The sequence below is a fragment of the Macaca thibetana genome, chromosome 16 (assembly GCF_024542745.1).
Source record: "Macaca thibetana thibetana isolate TM-01 chromosome 16, ASM2454274v1, whole genome shotgun sequence".
NCBI lineage: Eukaryota > Metazoa > Chordata > Mammalia > Primates > Cercopithecidae > Macaca > Macaca thibetana.
In genome coordinates, this window is record NC_065593.1 from 56,022,099 (window position 1) to 56,037,857 (window position 15,759).

A 15,759-nucleotide genomic window follows, 5' to 3' on the forward strand; every position below is an offset into this window, starting at 1 on the left:
TAAAATTAATGTTAACAAGCAACAAAGTAAATCCTTAAAAAGAAAAAGAAAAGCCCCACCATCCCTCCAATCTCCCACCGAAAGACAAATTACAACTCAACAGCCTATCACCAAGATTCAACCTATCACCTAGGTTCATCTCCCAAAAAAAAAAAAAAAAAAAGGTCTGTACAACCCAGGCAGCTCTGGCAAATCTTGGTGCAGCATGGAAAACGTGAACACCAACTCACTTAACCAAAACAAATAGGAAAAAATTTCTTCCATTTCAATAACTTTTAAAAAAAAAAAAAAAACCCCAAGCACTTAAAGTGATTACTAACTTGAGCAACAGCTCTGCAGCTTGATACTCATATCTCAGCTCTGCACTCACTTGGATGTGTAACCATGAACAAACTACTTGACTGACTTTCCATTGTTTATCTCGAAAATCATGAATGAGAGTAAAATGCTTAGCACAGTGCCTGATATATCACAAGTGCTCAAAAACTGTTAATTACAGTGTTACATAAAGACTAAATGCATGTGAATATATCATTGGGGGAAAATTCCATGGCTTGTTAGAACAAGTTGAATATTGTCTCTTCCAAATTTATGTTCACCCAGAACCTGTGAATATTACCTTGTTTGGAAAAAGGGTCTTTGCAGTTGTAATCAAGTTATGAGACCTTTAGTGTGGGCCCTAAATTCAATATGCCTGGTGTCCTCCTAACATGGAAATCTGGACACAGATGCAAAGAGAAAGACAGTCATGTGAAGATGGAGGCAGCAACTGGAGTGATGTAGCTACAGGCCAAGAACACCAAGGACTAGCACAACATCATAAACTGGAAAAAGACAAGGAAGGATTCTTCCCTAGAGCCTCCACAGAGAGCATGGCCCTGCTGACACCATGATTTCAGACTTCAGGCCTCCAGAACGGTGAGAGAACAAATTTCTGATTTAAGCCATCCCATTTGTGATAGTTTGTTACGGCAGTCTAGGAAACTAATCCATTTGTTGAAAAATAAATGTATAAATACAACAGGTAAAGCTGTGAGTTTTCTTGATGCATTACTTACTGAACTATCAACCCAGTGTTATTCTTCCTATTAGAACTCTGTAATAGACACCGTATATTTAGACTGCAAACAAAGAAGTTAAAGATTGATTATGATGTTGTATTTTACAGACCAAGAAACTGAAGCTCAGAAAAGTTAAGTGACTTTTCTTCTCAAGGTTCATGTAAGCATCTGGTAGCAAAGTCACAACTCGAAGCAAAAATTTACCAAGTCCAAGTATGGTGCTTAATACAATTTGCTTTGAATGATGAAACTCTTGGATAATCAACATATATTTATGTGCCAAATAACATTATGGTCAATGACAGACCACATATACAATGATGGTCTTAGAAGATTTTAGTACAGCTGAAGATTTCCTGTCATAACACAAAGCACTACTCATGTGTTTGTGGTGATGCTGGTGTAAAGAAACCTACAGTGCTGCTATTAAAAGTATACCACATATAATTATGTACAGTAAGAATATAATAGTTGATAATAAACAACTATGTTACTGTTAAAAACACTTATTTCTTATAATAAAAAGTGTTATGTATTTACTATACTACACTTTTAATCATCAGAGTGTACTTCTACTCATTAAAAAAAGTGAACTGTGAAACAGCCTCCGGCAGATCCTTCTGTTAGCACTGTCACAGGCAATGGAAAGCTCCGTGTGTGTTGTTGGCCCTGAAGACCTAACAGTGGAACAAGATGTGAAGGTGGAAGACAGTAATACCGACAAACCTGACCCTGTGTGGGCCTATGTTCATGTGTGTGTTTCTGTCTTAGTTTTTAGCAAAACAGTTTAAAATAATGAAACTTTTCATTTTAAAATGAAAACTTTTAAAGATAGAAAAAAACTTGTAGAATAAGGTGTGAAGAAGATATTTTTGTACAATGACAAGGTGTTTGTGTTTTAGGCTAAGTGTTATTACAAAAGAGTCAAAAAGTTTTAAAAACTTAAAAGTTTATAAAGCAAAAAGTTACAGTAAGCTAAGGTTAATTTATTACTGAAAAAATCTTTAGAATAAATGTAGTGTAGCCTCGGTGTACCGTGTTTATAAAGTTTATAGTAATGTACAATCATGTCCTAGGCCTTTCACATTCAGTCACCTTTCACCCACTGACTCACCCAGAGCAACTTGCAGTCCTGCAAGCTCCATTCATGGTTTAAGTGCCCTATACAGGTGTATCATTTTTATCTTTTCTATTATATTTTTACTGTGTTTTTCTATGTTTAGATATGTTTAAATACATAAATCTTTACCACTAATTGCCTACAGTATTCAGTATAGTAGCATGATGTACTGGTTTATAGCCTAGAAGCAATAGGCTATACCATATTGTCTAAGTGTATAGTAGGTCATACCACCTCAGCTTGTATGTATGTATGTATGTATGTATGTATGTATGTATGCATGTACGTACATGAGATGGAGACTCGCTCCGCCTTGCCCAGGCTGGAGTGCAGTGTTGCAATCTCAGCTCACTGGACCCTCCATCTCCTGGGTTCCAGTGATTTTCCTGTCTCAGCCTACTGAGTAGCTGGGGTTACAGGTACCTGACACCACGCCTGGCTAATTTTTTTTTGTATTTTTAATAGAGACAGGGGTTTCACCATGTTGGCCAGGCTAGTCTCGAACTCCTGACCTCAGGTGATCCACCCACCTTGGCCTCCCACTCCTTGCCTCCCAAAGTGCTGAGATTACAGGCACGAGCCACCGCGCCCAGCCCTCAGCTTATATTTAAGTGCACTCTATGATGTTCACACACCAATGAAATCACCAACACATTTCTGTTTCCCTTTCATTAAGCAACGTGTGACGGGATACACAAAACTCCAGATTATTTTCCAGATATTTATAAATACTTTTCTGATATTTGGAAAGTTTCTGAAAACTGCTCTGTCATTGCTTCTGAGTGATGAGCTGAAGAATAAAGCATGAAACAAATGAGGTGAATATCTTCTTATACACAACTAGTGAGACTACAAACTGACCCTGCCAAAAACAAATGAGGTATCTTCTTTTTTTTCTTTGGAGTCTCGCTCTGTCACCCAGGCTGGAGGGCAGTGGCACGATCTCCGCCGCCTCCCAGGTTAACGCCATTCTCCTGCCTCAGCCTCCCTAGAAGCTGGGACTACAGGCGCCTGCCACCATGCCCAGCTAATTTTTTTGTATTTTCAGTAGAGATGGGGTTTCACTGTGTTCGCCAGGATGGTCTCAATCTCCTGACCTCGTGATCTGCCCGCCTCGGCCTCCCACAGTGCTGGGATTACAGGCGTGAGCCACCGCGCCCGGCCGAGGTATCTTCTTATACACAACTAGTGAGACTATAAACTGACACTGCCAAAATACTTCTCTAAAGTATGCATTAAGAACATAAAAGAGCATTCATATCTTTGACTAAGATAAAGATACCTGTCATGGCATACTTAATATTAATAATAAGCGTAACTTAAATAGTCAACAATGAAAGGCAATAGCATGCAGCCAATAAAAACGTTTTCCAAAAACCAACTGGGAAATATTCAGGGCACATATGTAACATGACTGTGTTTGAACAAATTACTTATGTGCTAGGAAAATGTACCATAATGTTGGTAGTGAGATAATTTTGAGCTGTTGTGTTTTTTGATTTTGTTTTGGGGTGGGGGGGTGTTTTTTATACTTCTGTGTAATCTCAAAGTTTCCTGAGAATTGATACACAGTATTTCATCAGTTCTAACAGGTACTTTCCCCACATGTCAACAACTTTTAAATCAAGATGCATTTTACAATTGCTGTTATGCCCTAGTTTAACTGAAATAATTTCTTTGTTGTACTTAAAATAATGGTACATCTTACAATCAATAGCATCTTAAGTTCTATGAAATGTGGCAGTTTTATAACAGGCAGCTAAAATAACACAACATATACACATATATAAACCCACATATATATTTATGAATGTATATAAAAAGATGAAGCAACACTTATGACTACTATTGTACTAATCTCAGTTGTTACTAAGAGACTCTAGTTCTCAAATATAGAAATTCCCACTTAACTACTGGCTATAAAAACCTAGAAACAGACACTGAAGAGGTGTCCCTGATAGAGAAAGACTGTGTTTTTCTCCTCAGTATAGGCATATCCAGTCACCTCCTCGTTATTCTTAGTCACCATTCCAGTTCATGTTCTACAAATCTCACTTTAAAATTTCCTTTGTGAAGAGTTGGGAAAGCAAAATATTCACCAAATCTAGAATGTTTATTAGTTTTGTTCTAGCTAATTTTTAAACAAGTAAATCAGGATTTAATTTGTATGCTACCCTAAGGGAACAAATTAAAAAGAATAAAAAAGTGAGCCCTCTGGACTGTATCCTCAAAGTATGCTCTGTTGAATTTTTTTGGGGGGTGGAATATACACACACAAATACATATACATATACATATACATATACATATACATATACACATACACATACACGATATACATATCTTCAATCTGGAAAGAAGCTAGAAGTCTGCAGTGAAATTTTTAGAATAAAAGTTCGAATGATTAAGTAAGCCCACAGAACTTTCACTTCAAACCCTGATCATTTTGTTCATTTTATCAGTTGATCAACCTTTAACTTTTGGCCTACTAATTAATTTAATGGATACTGTTCACAGTAAAGCCATTTTCTTAATTCTTAAGGCTTTGTCTAGTACTAAGGTCAAGGCATTTTGACCCTTAGTTTTAGCAGCAATAGACTTTTTCTAGACGTGGGTCTAGATAAAGAAAGAGCTCAGTCATACCAAGCTAATATAAAAAATACTTTGCAAGGATGTAAGCTTCATGAAGGTAGGATTTTTGTTCACTATTTTGACCCTACTATGGGGAACACTGCTGATACATAATAGGCACTTTTTCACAAATCTAACAAATATGACAGTTACATCAATGGCTTGCATTATTCAGTCTGTTTTGTTTCCTATTAACTCAGATACCCACACTATTTTGTTCTAAATACATGTTCAATTAACCATTATATTCTAATAGTGTTTTCCTTCTTATGAGACAGGGTCTTAGCTGCCCAGGCTGGAGTGTGGTGGCAGAATCTTGGCTCACTGCAACCTCCACTTCATGAGCTCAAGTGATCCTCCCACTTCAGCCTCCTAAGTAGCTGGGACTACAGGCACATGCCATCATACTCAGCTAATTTTTTTTATTTTTTGTAAAGACAAGGTCTCCCTATGTTGCCCGGGCTGGCCTCGAACTCCTGAGCTCAAATGATCCTCCTGCCTTGGCCTCCAAAAGTGCTGGGCTCACAAGAGTGAGCCACTACGCACAGCTAAATCAGGTTCTTAAACAAATTAAACCACCATATCAGGTCATTAAACCATTTACTTTACAATAGTTAAGACGGGGGTTATGGGGGTTATGAGGTGGGAGGGGATGAGAGAAAAGCAATATTGATAGTTTTTGGCTCTATTTAAAAACACCAGATACTTATCCCTTACCTTATTAGCACGTATCTGTTTGTAAATGTCTGTTTGCTGACGAATTCGATATTCCAAGTCAGAAACATGAGCCTGAAGCCAGTTCCAGCGGCTGACAATAGCTGCCCGGTCTGCAGCCCATCTCCATTCTGACCTGCGTCTCCTAAAAGGAAATAAATTGAGTGAAATCCAAGAGCAACAATAATATCTATACCAGATTGGAGGGTGGGGTGGGGGGTGGAATTTAACTTCTAAAGTCCCTTGCAGAGACTAACTCTAGTGTCAAGAAAAACCCAAGACAGACAGGAACAGACACCCCCGACTCCTCAGGATGCACATGGATATAAACTTTCAAATAGGTATTTCCCAAATTGAGTGGAACTGCCTTCTAGCATCTTGATACTGTGACACACAGTTTCTCTGAAATCCCACTGATTTCTTCGGAGATAAAAGTATTGTCCCTGCCAAAATAAAATATATATTAATATATATATATTTTATATATATCCATATTCCTGTATGGAATAATCCATACAGGAAATCCAACTGACACTAAGAATTATCAAAACTAATAAAGAAATCGGCAAAAGTGTTCAGTAAAGAATATTTAAAAACTAATAAAGTAGAAAACATTCACTTTTTCAGTACCATTTATAACACCAACAAAACTAATGATACATTAAATATCTTTATAGAGAAAATAATGCCTGAAAGCATAACGATCTATATAAACGGTAGGATACATTTTTTTAGGATGGCGATTCTCATGAACATCTATAAATTCAAAGAAATTCCAATCCAATTGCCTACAGTATTTTTAATGAAAGCTGAGAAACAGATCCAAAAGTTCACATGGAATACAGGACCAACAGCAAAAAATTTGGAAGAAGAAGGCATGATGCAAATTCACATTACCAGATAGCCAGATGTGCTGCAAAACTATACAGAGCCTCAAAACGTAGAACTAGATACATAAAAGATACAGAGTAATTTTTTAAAAATCAGTTCAGTGGGTAAAAGATTAAACTATTCAATAAATAGTACTAAAATGGCCAGTTCTTTAGAAGGAAAAAGTAAAATTAGTTCCCTTCAGATATAATTACAAAATTTTGGCATTTCAAATTGCTAAACATGAACAGCCAAACTTACAAGAACATCTTTGGGATTTAGAGCAGGAAGCATTTCTTAGATAAGACACAGATGTATCACCCACTTTTCAACATACAATAGAAAATCCAATAAAGTTAAAAGGCAAACTACATTTTGGTAGAAGATATCTAAGACATATAACTGACGATTAAACATCAGAATATGTAACAGAACTCTCAGAAACAGATTAAAAGAAAAAAAGACAATCTTAATAGAAATAAATTCACATAAAAGGCAAATAATATATAAAAATGTGTCATCTCATTAAAATTTGGTTAAAATATAAATATTAGGTAAAACATTAAGATGTTTGAAATCTGGATAGGAAAACGCATAGTCTGATAAAGCGAACAGGTGGTGAGAAATGGAAAAGAACAATTAATACATTGCTGGCAACAGTTAAAACTGGAACCAACATTTTTGAAAAATAATTCAGAAATGCTTGGTTAGGTGTAAAATGTGCATACCCAACCATCACGATATTGTATTTAATTTTTTTTTCCCTGAATGGGGGGGTCTCATACTCTGTCACTGAGGCTGGATTACGGTGGTGCAGTCATAGCTCACTGTAACCTAGAGCTCCTTTGCTTAAGCTATCCTCCCACCCCAGTCTCCCAAGCAGCTGGGATCAGGAGCATACTACCATACCTGGCATTTTATTTTTTTTTTGGAGACCGAGTTTTGCTCTTGTCCAGGCTGGAGTGCAATGGCGCAATCTCGGCTCACCACAACCTCCACCTCCCGGGTTCAAGCCATTCTCCTGCCTCAGCCTCCTGAGTAGCTGGGATTACAGGAATGCGCCACCACACCCAGTTAATTTTGTATTTTTAGTAGAGACAGGGTTTCTCCATGTTGGTCAGGCTGGTCTCAAACTCCTGACCTCAGGTGAACCACCCACCTCGACCTACCCAAAGTGCTGGGACTACAGACAGGCATGAGCCGCGGCACCCAGCTCTAACTTTTTTTTTTTTTTTGAGATGGAGCCTGGCTCTGTTGTTCAGGCTGGAGTGCAGTGGCGCAATCTCAGCTCACAGCAAACTCCGCCTCCCGGGTTTACGCCATTCTCCTGCCTCAGCCTCCCGAATAACTGGGACTACAGGCGCCCATCAGCACGCCTGGCTAATTTTTGTATTTTTAGTAGAGATGGGATTTCACTGTGTTAGCCAGGATGGTCTCGATCTCCTGACCTTGTGATTCACCTGCCTCGGCCTCCCAAAGTGCTGGGATTACAGGTGTGAGCCACCGAGCCTACCCCACTGGCTAATTTTTAATAAAAAGTGTTGTAGAGATGGGGTCTTGCTATGGTATTCAGGTTGTTCTCAAACTCCTGACCTTTGGCTTCCCACAGACACAAGCCACTATGCCCAGTCATGAAACTCTGTTTCTGAGAACATAAACTACACATTCCTCTGTATGAGGAAACAGGTTCGCTGGAGTAGAGTCTGTAATAGATAAAACTAATTATATTCCAATTCTGCTGAAATTGGTAAATAAACTATAATTTATTCATTTAATAGTTCTATAGGAATAAAAATAAAATTTACACCTGTATGTGTCAACATGATTAAATCTCAGAACATAATGTTGAATGAAACAACTATAAAAAAAACTAAACGAGATTAAGTACACACAAGTAGTAAATGAATCTGATGAAATACTATCTAGCAATTTATTTACTGTATGTATCAACGTGACTTAATCCCAACAATGGGGAATGCAAAAGCTGTATGAAAACAAAAATAATAAACAAACAATAAGGATTGTTACCAATACAGATAAGTGATGAATATATTTTAAAATGCATAGAACTGATATACAACAAATTTACAATCAAGCTCATTGTCTCTGGAAAGGGGATGGAGAAATTGGATTTTAGCCCTACCTTTAATGTAATGTCTTTCTGATGTAAAAACAGGATAGAAATGTGACATTAACATTCTTTAAATATTAAGACTGGGGTTACATGGTGTCTACTATATTCTCTAATACTTCATAATCTACCACAAAACTATTTTCCCAAACAGCAGCAGCAGTCACACTGCCCTCAGTCCCACTTCCCATCAGGATACACGCACTCACTACTAAAACTTGCAACTATAGGTGAACTTGAACACAGTCTCCCATAGGTACAAAATACAAAATGTCAATAATTATCAAATCTGACCACGATAGGGTAAGACATAAATTAATACTTAATCATACCATAATAATTAAGACCAAGGACAGCAATGGTATTTTAACTTTTGTATGGACCAAACATAAACCATTCAAATCAACCACTGTGATAAAGTATTATCAATTATTTCTCTTCTTTTAGAAAGAAGACATTTTACAGTTCCCTAATTTTGATGGAACCATTTCAAGATAAAAAGATACTTTTAAAGTACAGTTATCTGCTTCAATGTTGGCTGTAGGTCTAGCTCTACCCCAAATCCAGGAAATGATCTCAAGAGATCAGTAAGAACCTACGGGATCATTCTTGAACAAGAAAAATGCCCCCTACCCACAAAGAGACAAAACTAGTTAACCCTAGTATTTTATTCCCAACTTTCCTTACTCTTCAAGGCTTACCACCTTTCTATCCTCCAAAATCTGTTGGTTTTATAGATTCCTTTCATTCCTAAAGCTATCACCACACCAGGTCCCCATCTATCACCACTGGGCAACCCCGACAGCCTCCTTAGCTGCTCTTCCCAACATCAATCATACTACTTTTCCTCAATAAACTCCCCTCAAACCTTTTTCATCCTGGCATTCTAATGTTTAAGGAACCACGCGGCTCCTTTGTTTGAAAATACAAAAGGAAAAGAAAATTACTTAAAACATTTTAGTTCACAAGAACTTTGATAAATACTCTTTTTCTTGGATATTAAAGTCCCCTACACGGGTATTTACCTAAATAACACTACAAAGTGAGCCTCCTGATAATATGTTTTGGAAAATATGGTTAATAAACTAATTAAAGAAAGGCAAGGCAGCACTAAGGAATACTAACAATTCCCAATTTATGAACAAGTTTCATTTTACAAGTGTATCTGTTATATGATGGTTTAGAACTGGAAGTGATTTCCAGGAGAAGTTGTTACAATGTTGTTTTTCCATAATGCTGCTCAAATTCTGATCACGTCCAATGAAAAATGGAAAACCTCAACTCAAGTGTCCAAAAAGTATCCTGTGTTCAAAATACCAGCAATATGAGCAGAAAGCTAAGCTGTCATTAAACGTGAGAGGTGGACAGCTAACAAGTCTGGAGTAAGTTAGTTATCGTACTCCAGTGGCAGAGCAGAGCACCACAAAACAGTAACACAAGAATAAGAGCTTCACATCTTGTGTTCCTAACAAAAACAAGCCATACAAACTCAGCTTATCAGAGGTAAAGATAGACCTCCTCCTCAACATTCAAAGTGTACATTTTTCACTCTGACAATTTACAGCTTAAAACAAGGGACACTCATTGAATATCAGGGACATGTTTAATGTTATACCGTACAGACTGCAGGAAAGAACACAGGACTAAGGCTGTAGAATGATAACTTTCAATACAATGAGGACTTGGTTTCTAATACAGTCACTATCAATAATGAAGAAAATCAAGTGGATTCTAACATTGATGAGTCAACTCATTCCTGTTGCTTGTTTCTGTGCTATTAGTGAAGTAACTGTTTTAACTATGTGTCTGAGTAGGCCACTAGAATGCCTTAGAACGTTTGACTTTCCTGTGTGCTTTATCCCAGTCCACACAAAAATATGCACTGTATGTACTGTAGTTATCACCTGCGTGGGAATTCTTTTCAACTCATATTTTGCTCCCTGCTTTTATAAACTTTTTACTGGTAAAAGTGGCTTTGACTGCATGTGCTATACAAAAATTCATTAAAATGTTACACGATGAATTACTTTTGCAGTATCAATATTTGCTTTTGTGATACCACATGAATAGTACATCTTAATGTTAACCAGTTATGTGCTAGTATTGGTTTACATAAGAAATATATGTTGTATAAAAATATTTCATTAGCTATGAACTTATACTTTAATAGTTCTTTTTACACAGACTATTACCACAGAGAATTTAAAATGCTCTGTTGACTCTAAAGAATATAGATCATTCCTGTGTTTGTTTCACACTGCTTTTGAGCTACGTAGTGAGTACTTGTGAGTGTTTTTGTGTGTGTGTGACTCAGCAATTTTAAGATTTCTCATTGGTGAAATCTATAGTGAAACCCTATCTCTATGAAAAAAACAGAAATTAGCCACGCATGGTGGCGCACGCCTGTAATCCCAGCTACATGGGAGGCTGAGGCAGGAGAATTGCTTGAACCCAGGAGGTGGAGGCTGCCATGGGCCGAGATCACAAGCTCCTGCTCTCCAGCCTGTGCAACAGAGCAAGACTCCATCTCTCCACCCCCACCAAAAAGGAAAAAAAAAAAAAAAACCCCTTTATAAACACACACTGAAACCATACAGTAAAAGTCCTTTTTTCACCGCCCTTACAAATTCAGGGTTCAACTGACATGTTGGCTAAAAATTAATTTTTGTTTTTAGTTATTTAAAGCTATTAATAATCAATGGGTTTTAAAGGGATTATCAATAGATCAACTCTTTTGTACTTATTATCTAAAAGTGACACCAAAAGCTAGACACTGAACCACATGGAACACCACATGTTGACTACCAGGCCTAGTGCCTCTAACTAAGTCATCTAATTTCCAAGATGGGAAATTTGTATGTAAATCCAATAGAACAGGGCTGGTGGATTATGCTTCTCTTCCCTGATGTATTAATATAAATTTTTAAAAAATCTCATTAAGGCAACAAATATGCCAGAAAAATAAGAATGGTGGAAACTTCAACTTTGATTCTGATTTCAGTCCCATCTGGATTCTTTCCTTTTAATGAAACAAAGGTTCTATTAGCCAACTAAAGTAAAATGACGGTTCACAGTGAGCTACACAGTGCTACATTCAAACTGGTAGATAAATTGACAAAGGATTTATTTGCTACTTCCAAGTGTGCAGGAAATCCTGAGACATCTAAGTTCTGAAATCTCCAGGTTATTTAGATAACTTTTAAAAACCAAAAGATTCAAATAAAACTGAGATCATCCCAGAGCATACAATTGCCAGATTAACAGTTTGCAGTGTAAGAGTTAGGGTCACTGTGGGACAGCAATCAGAAATCTTGAAATTGCTGAGTCACATGAAAAAACAACAAAAAACCACTCACAAATACTCACTACCTAGCTCAAAACAGTGTGAAACAGAGGAAAGATCAGAAGACAAGTTCTCACTTTTACTTACTTTATATGATTCTAAACATGTAAACTGATCTCTGGAAATAAGAACAATATCTGCTTCACAAAGTTGTGATAGCCATACAATGATGTAATCCTAACTACAACCTAAAATGTGTATATTAGATAATAACAACAATTTTGACACCAACATGGCACAAGTATACATATGTAACAAACCTGCACATTATGCACATGTACCCTACAACTTAAAGTATAATAATAAATAAATTTTAAAAATAAAAAATTAAAAAATAAATAAATAAATAAATAAATAAATAAAAGAATAACAATTTTGTCAGCCGGGCATGGTAGCTCAGGCCTGTAATCCCAGCACTTTGGGAGGCCGAGGTGGGCGGATCACGAAGTAAGGAGTTCTAGACCAGCTTGACCAACATAGTGAAACCCCGTCTCTACTAAAAATACAAAAACAATAAAAATAAAAATTAGCCGGGCCTGGTAGCATGCTACTCAGGTACCCAGTTACTCAGGAGGCTGAGGCAGGAGAATCGCTTGAACCCGGGAGGCAGAGGTTGCAGTGAGTGGAGATCGTGCCACTGCACTCCAGCCTGGGGGACAGAGCAAGACTGTCTCAAAAAAAAAAAAAAAAAAAAAAATTTAGTTATTATAACTATGGATTTAAATTCCATATCAAAAAGGTACAAAAAAGGAAGAAAAACAGTAAGATTAAAGAAAAATCTCTCAGAGATAAATTCAGGAAACAGAACTGTTTTCAGTTTGGTAACTGAAACAACAAGCCATATTCTGAGAGTTTCTTGAGCTTTGAACTTTTTCTAAAAGTTCCACTCTAAACAGAAAAATCAATGTAGTCTATTAGAATAGACATTGCATTATCAGTGACATTACCCCCAAATTTAATAAAGCACAAGGAGGAAAAAAGAAGAGAACCGAACTGTCCAGAGTTAAATATCCCACAATTTAGTTGTAAAGTAAAACCCAGGAAAAAACTCAGATACACACTTCGTCTAACCCATTCTTATCTGTCACATGACTTAAGTTGTATCAACTTTCTACGGATATCTGCAATAATGTGGAACAGATGTACCTGAGCCAATACTTTTTTTTTTTTGAGATGGAGTCTCGCTCTGTCGCTCAGGCTGGAGTGCAGGGGCACGATCTCGGCTCACTGCAACCTCTGCCTTTCGTGTTCAAGTGATTCTCCTGCCTCAGCCTCCTGAATAGCTGGGATTACAGGTGCCTGTCACCACGCCTGGCTAATTTTTGTATTTTTAGTAGAGACGGGGTTTTGCCACGTTGGCCGGGCTGGTCTCGAACTCCTAACCTCCAGTGATCCACCAGCCTCAGCCTCCCAAAGTGCTGGGATTACAGGTGTGAGCCACCCCACCCAGCCCCAGAGCCAATTCTATCTAAACTTCCAATTCATCCTGACAGACCTTTGAAATTGAACACAGCACTTTTGTCTTACTGCTTCAACCAGATTATCTCTAATATAGAAATGAAATTTGTGTATTTTTGGTAGTTTATTTCAGCCAAGCATTTAGCCCACCATGAACTCACTTCTTCCTTCCATTTAACAAATACTTAAGCAACTATTAGTTACCAAGAATTAGACTAGGTTAGAGACGCAAAAACAAGAACTGTGGCTCAAGTTCACAATTTAATGGGGCAGATAGACGTTAATACTCAAATAATCATATAAAATATAAGATAAGAGATCCTAACTATATCAGATTTGGACTGGGGGATCTAGAAAGACTTGTGATATAAACATTTAAACAGACCTCCAAAGCATAAATTAGGACTTGGATGCACAAACTGATAGGGGTTGGGGATGTGGAGCAGAAGATATTAGGTGGAACTGTGGGGTGTCACAAAGAAGAAACGACATGTATACAATGGTTATGTGGTTAGAGCTCCAACAGTGAACAACAACAAGAATGCACTCAACTTGACAATGGATACAGGTAGGCAGGGCCAGGTCACACAGAACCTGGCAATCCATGTTAATCATAAAACAATATAAGTAATCCTCATCTTCCCTCATGCTCTTTTATTTATCTCAGACCCTGTTCAAATGAAAATTTACAAATACAAGCTAAAAGATAATAAACTCCCACACAACCATCAACTAATTTCAACTATCAACTTCTGGCAAATCCCACCTCATCTATAACATCTATCTCCCACCTCTATGAATTATTTTTAAGCCAATTCCCAACATCACATCATTACCTCTAAATATTTCAGTATGTGTTTCTAAAATGTAAGGTCTTTAAGAATATACACAGAAATATTTTATAATCTAAAAAACAATAACTCCTTATGGTTAAATATCCAGTTACTGGTTAAATTTCCTGTAATGTCTCATTTTTCTGCAAATCAGAGTCAAACAAGATCCACAAAATTCATGTGGTTAACACATCTCAAGCTTTTAACACGCTCTTCCTCCTCCTTTTCTTTCCTCACAATTTGTGGAAGAGACAGCACTATCTGTCCTCTAGAATTTCCTACATTGTGGATTTTACTGACTGTGCCTTTAACACCAAGCCCATACTTTTGAACTTGATAAATTGACACCTCGAGGCTGGGCGTGGTGGCCCATGTCTGTAATCTCAGCACTTTGGGAGGCTGAGGTGGGTAGATCATTTGAGGTCAGGAGTTCGAGACCAGCCTGACCAACATGGTGAAACCCTGTCTCTACTAAAAATACAAAAAAATTGGCCAGGCGTGGTGGCATGGGCTTGCACTTCCAGCTACATGAGAGGCTGAGGCAGGAGAATTGCTTGAACCCAGGAGGCGGAGGCTGTAGTGAGCCAAGATCACACCACTGCACTCTAGCCTAGGCGACAGAGTGAGACTCTGTCTCAAAAATAAATAAACAAACAAACAACCTTTAGTAGTCTGATACATTTCATTTTCTGTAGGTCAGATGATAAATTATTTTTTGTACATTAAATTTTTACATGTTTAAGATTAAGACTGAGATATGTTTTAAAATACACTCAATCTCTTAAAAATCATTTAAGGTACTTTAAACTCCTTTCAATACCCATCAGTCAGATTTTTCATCAAACATTGTAAACATATACATATTATATACCCTGCCTAGCACGATGAAAGAAATGTAATTGTTTGTCATACCCTATGCAAATTTCCAACCTGAAAATACCCAGAAGCATCTTATAACACTAAAACCCACGTCTCTCCAGGGAAGTTTTTCCTTGTGCATCGTGCATCACAATTCACTGTTTGCCCTCTTCAAGCTTAGTTGGATCCTCTCATTTTGTTATTTGTATGTGCTATTACTTCCAAGTCATGTCATATATATAACTGGTCTCCAACTAGATTATCCATGCCTCCTTACAGGAACTACCATGTGTTTTAACTGTACAACAAGTTTTAAAGATGTCTGCGCACACGTAGTTTACAAGTAAATTTGCAAAAAATATAAACAAAATTAGAGAGATTTAGCTGATGCCTTATCCTGTTTAATTCTCAAATGTTTGTATTTTTAAAAACACTTAACTGAAGTGTTCTAACGGAGAACAAAATGGCATGACAAAGAAGTATGGAAATGGCTTACAGTTCTTGACTGGCTGTAGGACTGAACATGGAATTTGAGCACGAAAATTTTGAGCAAAATACTAGGTTAGTTACTTTTTTATTTTTATTTTATTTTTATGTCTTTTTAATTTTTTAATTTTTTTTTTTTAGACAAAGTTTTGCTCTTGTCGCCCAGGCTGGAGTGCAATGGCACGATCTCGGCTCACTGCAACCTCCGCCTCCCTGGTTCAAGCGATTCTACTGCCTCAGCCTTCCAAGTAGCT

The 15,759-nt window shown here is 37.3% G+C and overlaps 1 protein-coding gene across 18 annotated transcripts in view; it reads right to left on the reverse strand.

The window, feature by feature from the left end:
* KANSL1 (KAT8 regulatory NSL complex subunit 1) overlaps positions 1 to 15,759 on the reverse strand; it is a 198,619-nt gene that overhangs the window by 58,383 nt on the left and 124,477 nt on the right. For all 18 annotated transcript variants that reach the window (XM_050763679.1, XM_050763678.1, XM_050763686.1 and 15 more), the window contains one exon: positions 5,530 to 5,671. In XM_050763679.1, the coding sequence (XP_050619636.1) occupies positions 5,530 to 5,671 (142 nt within the window). The remainder of the gene's footprint in view (positions 1 to 5,529; positions 5,672 to 15,759) is intronic.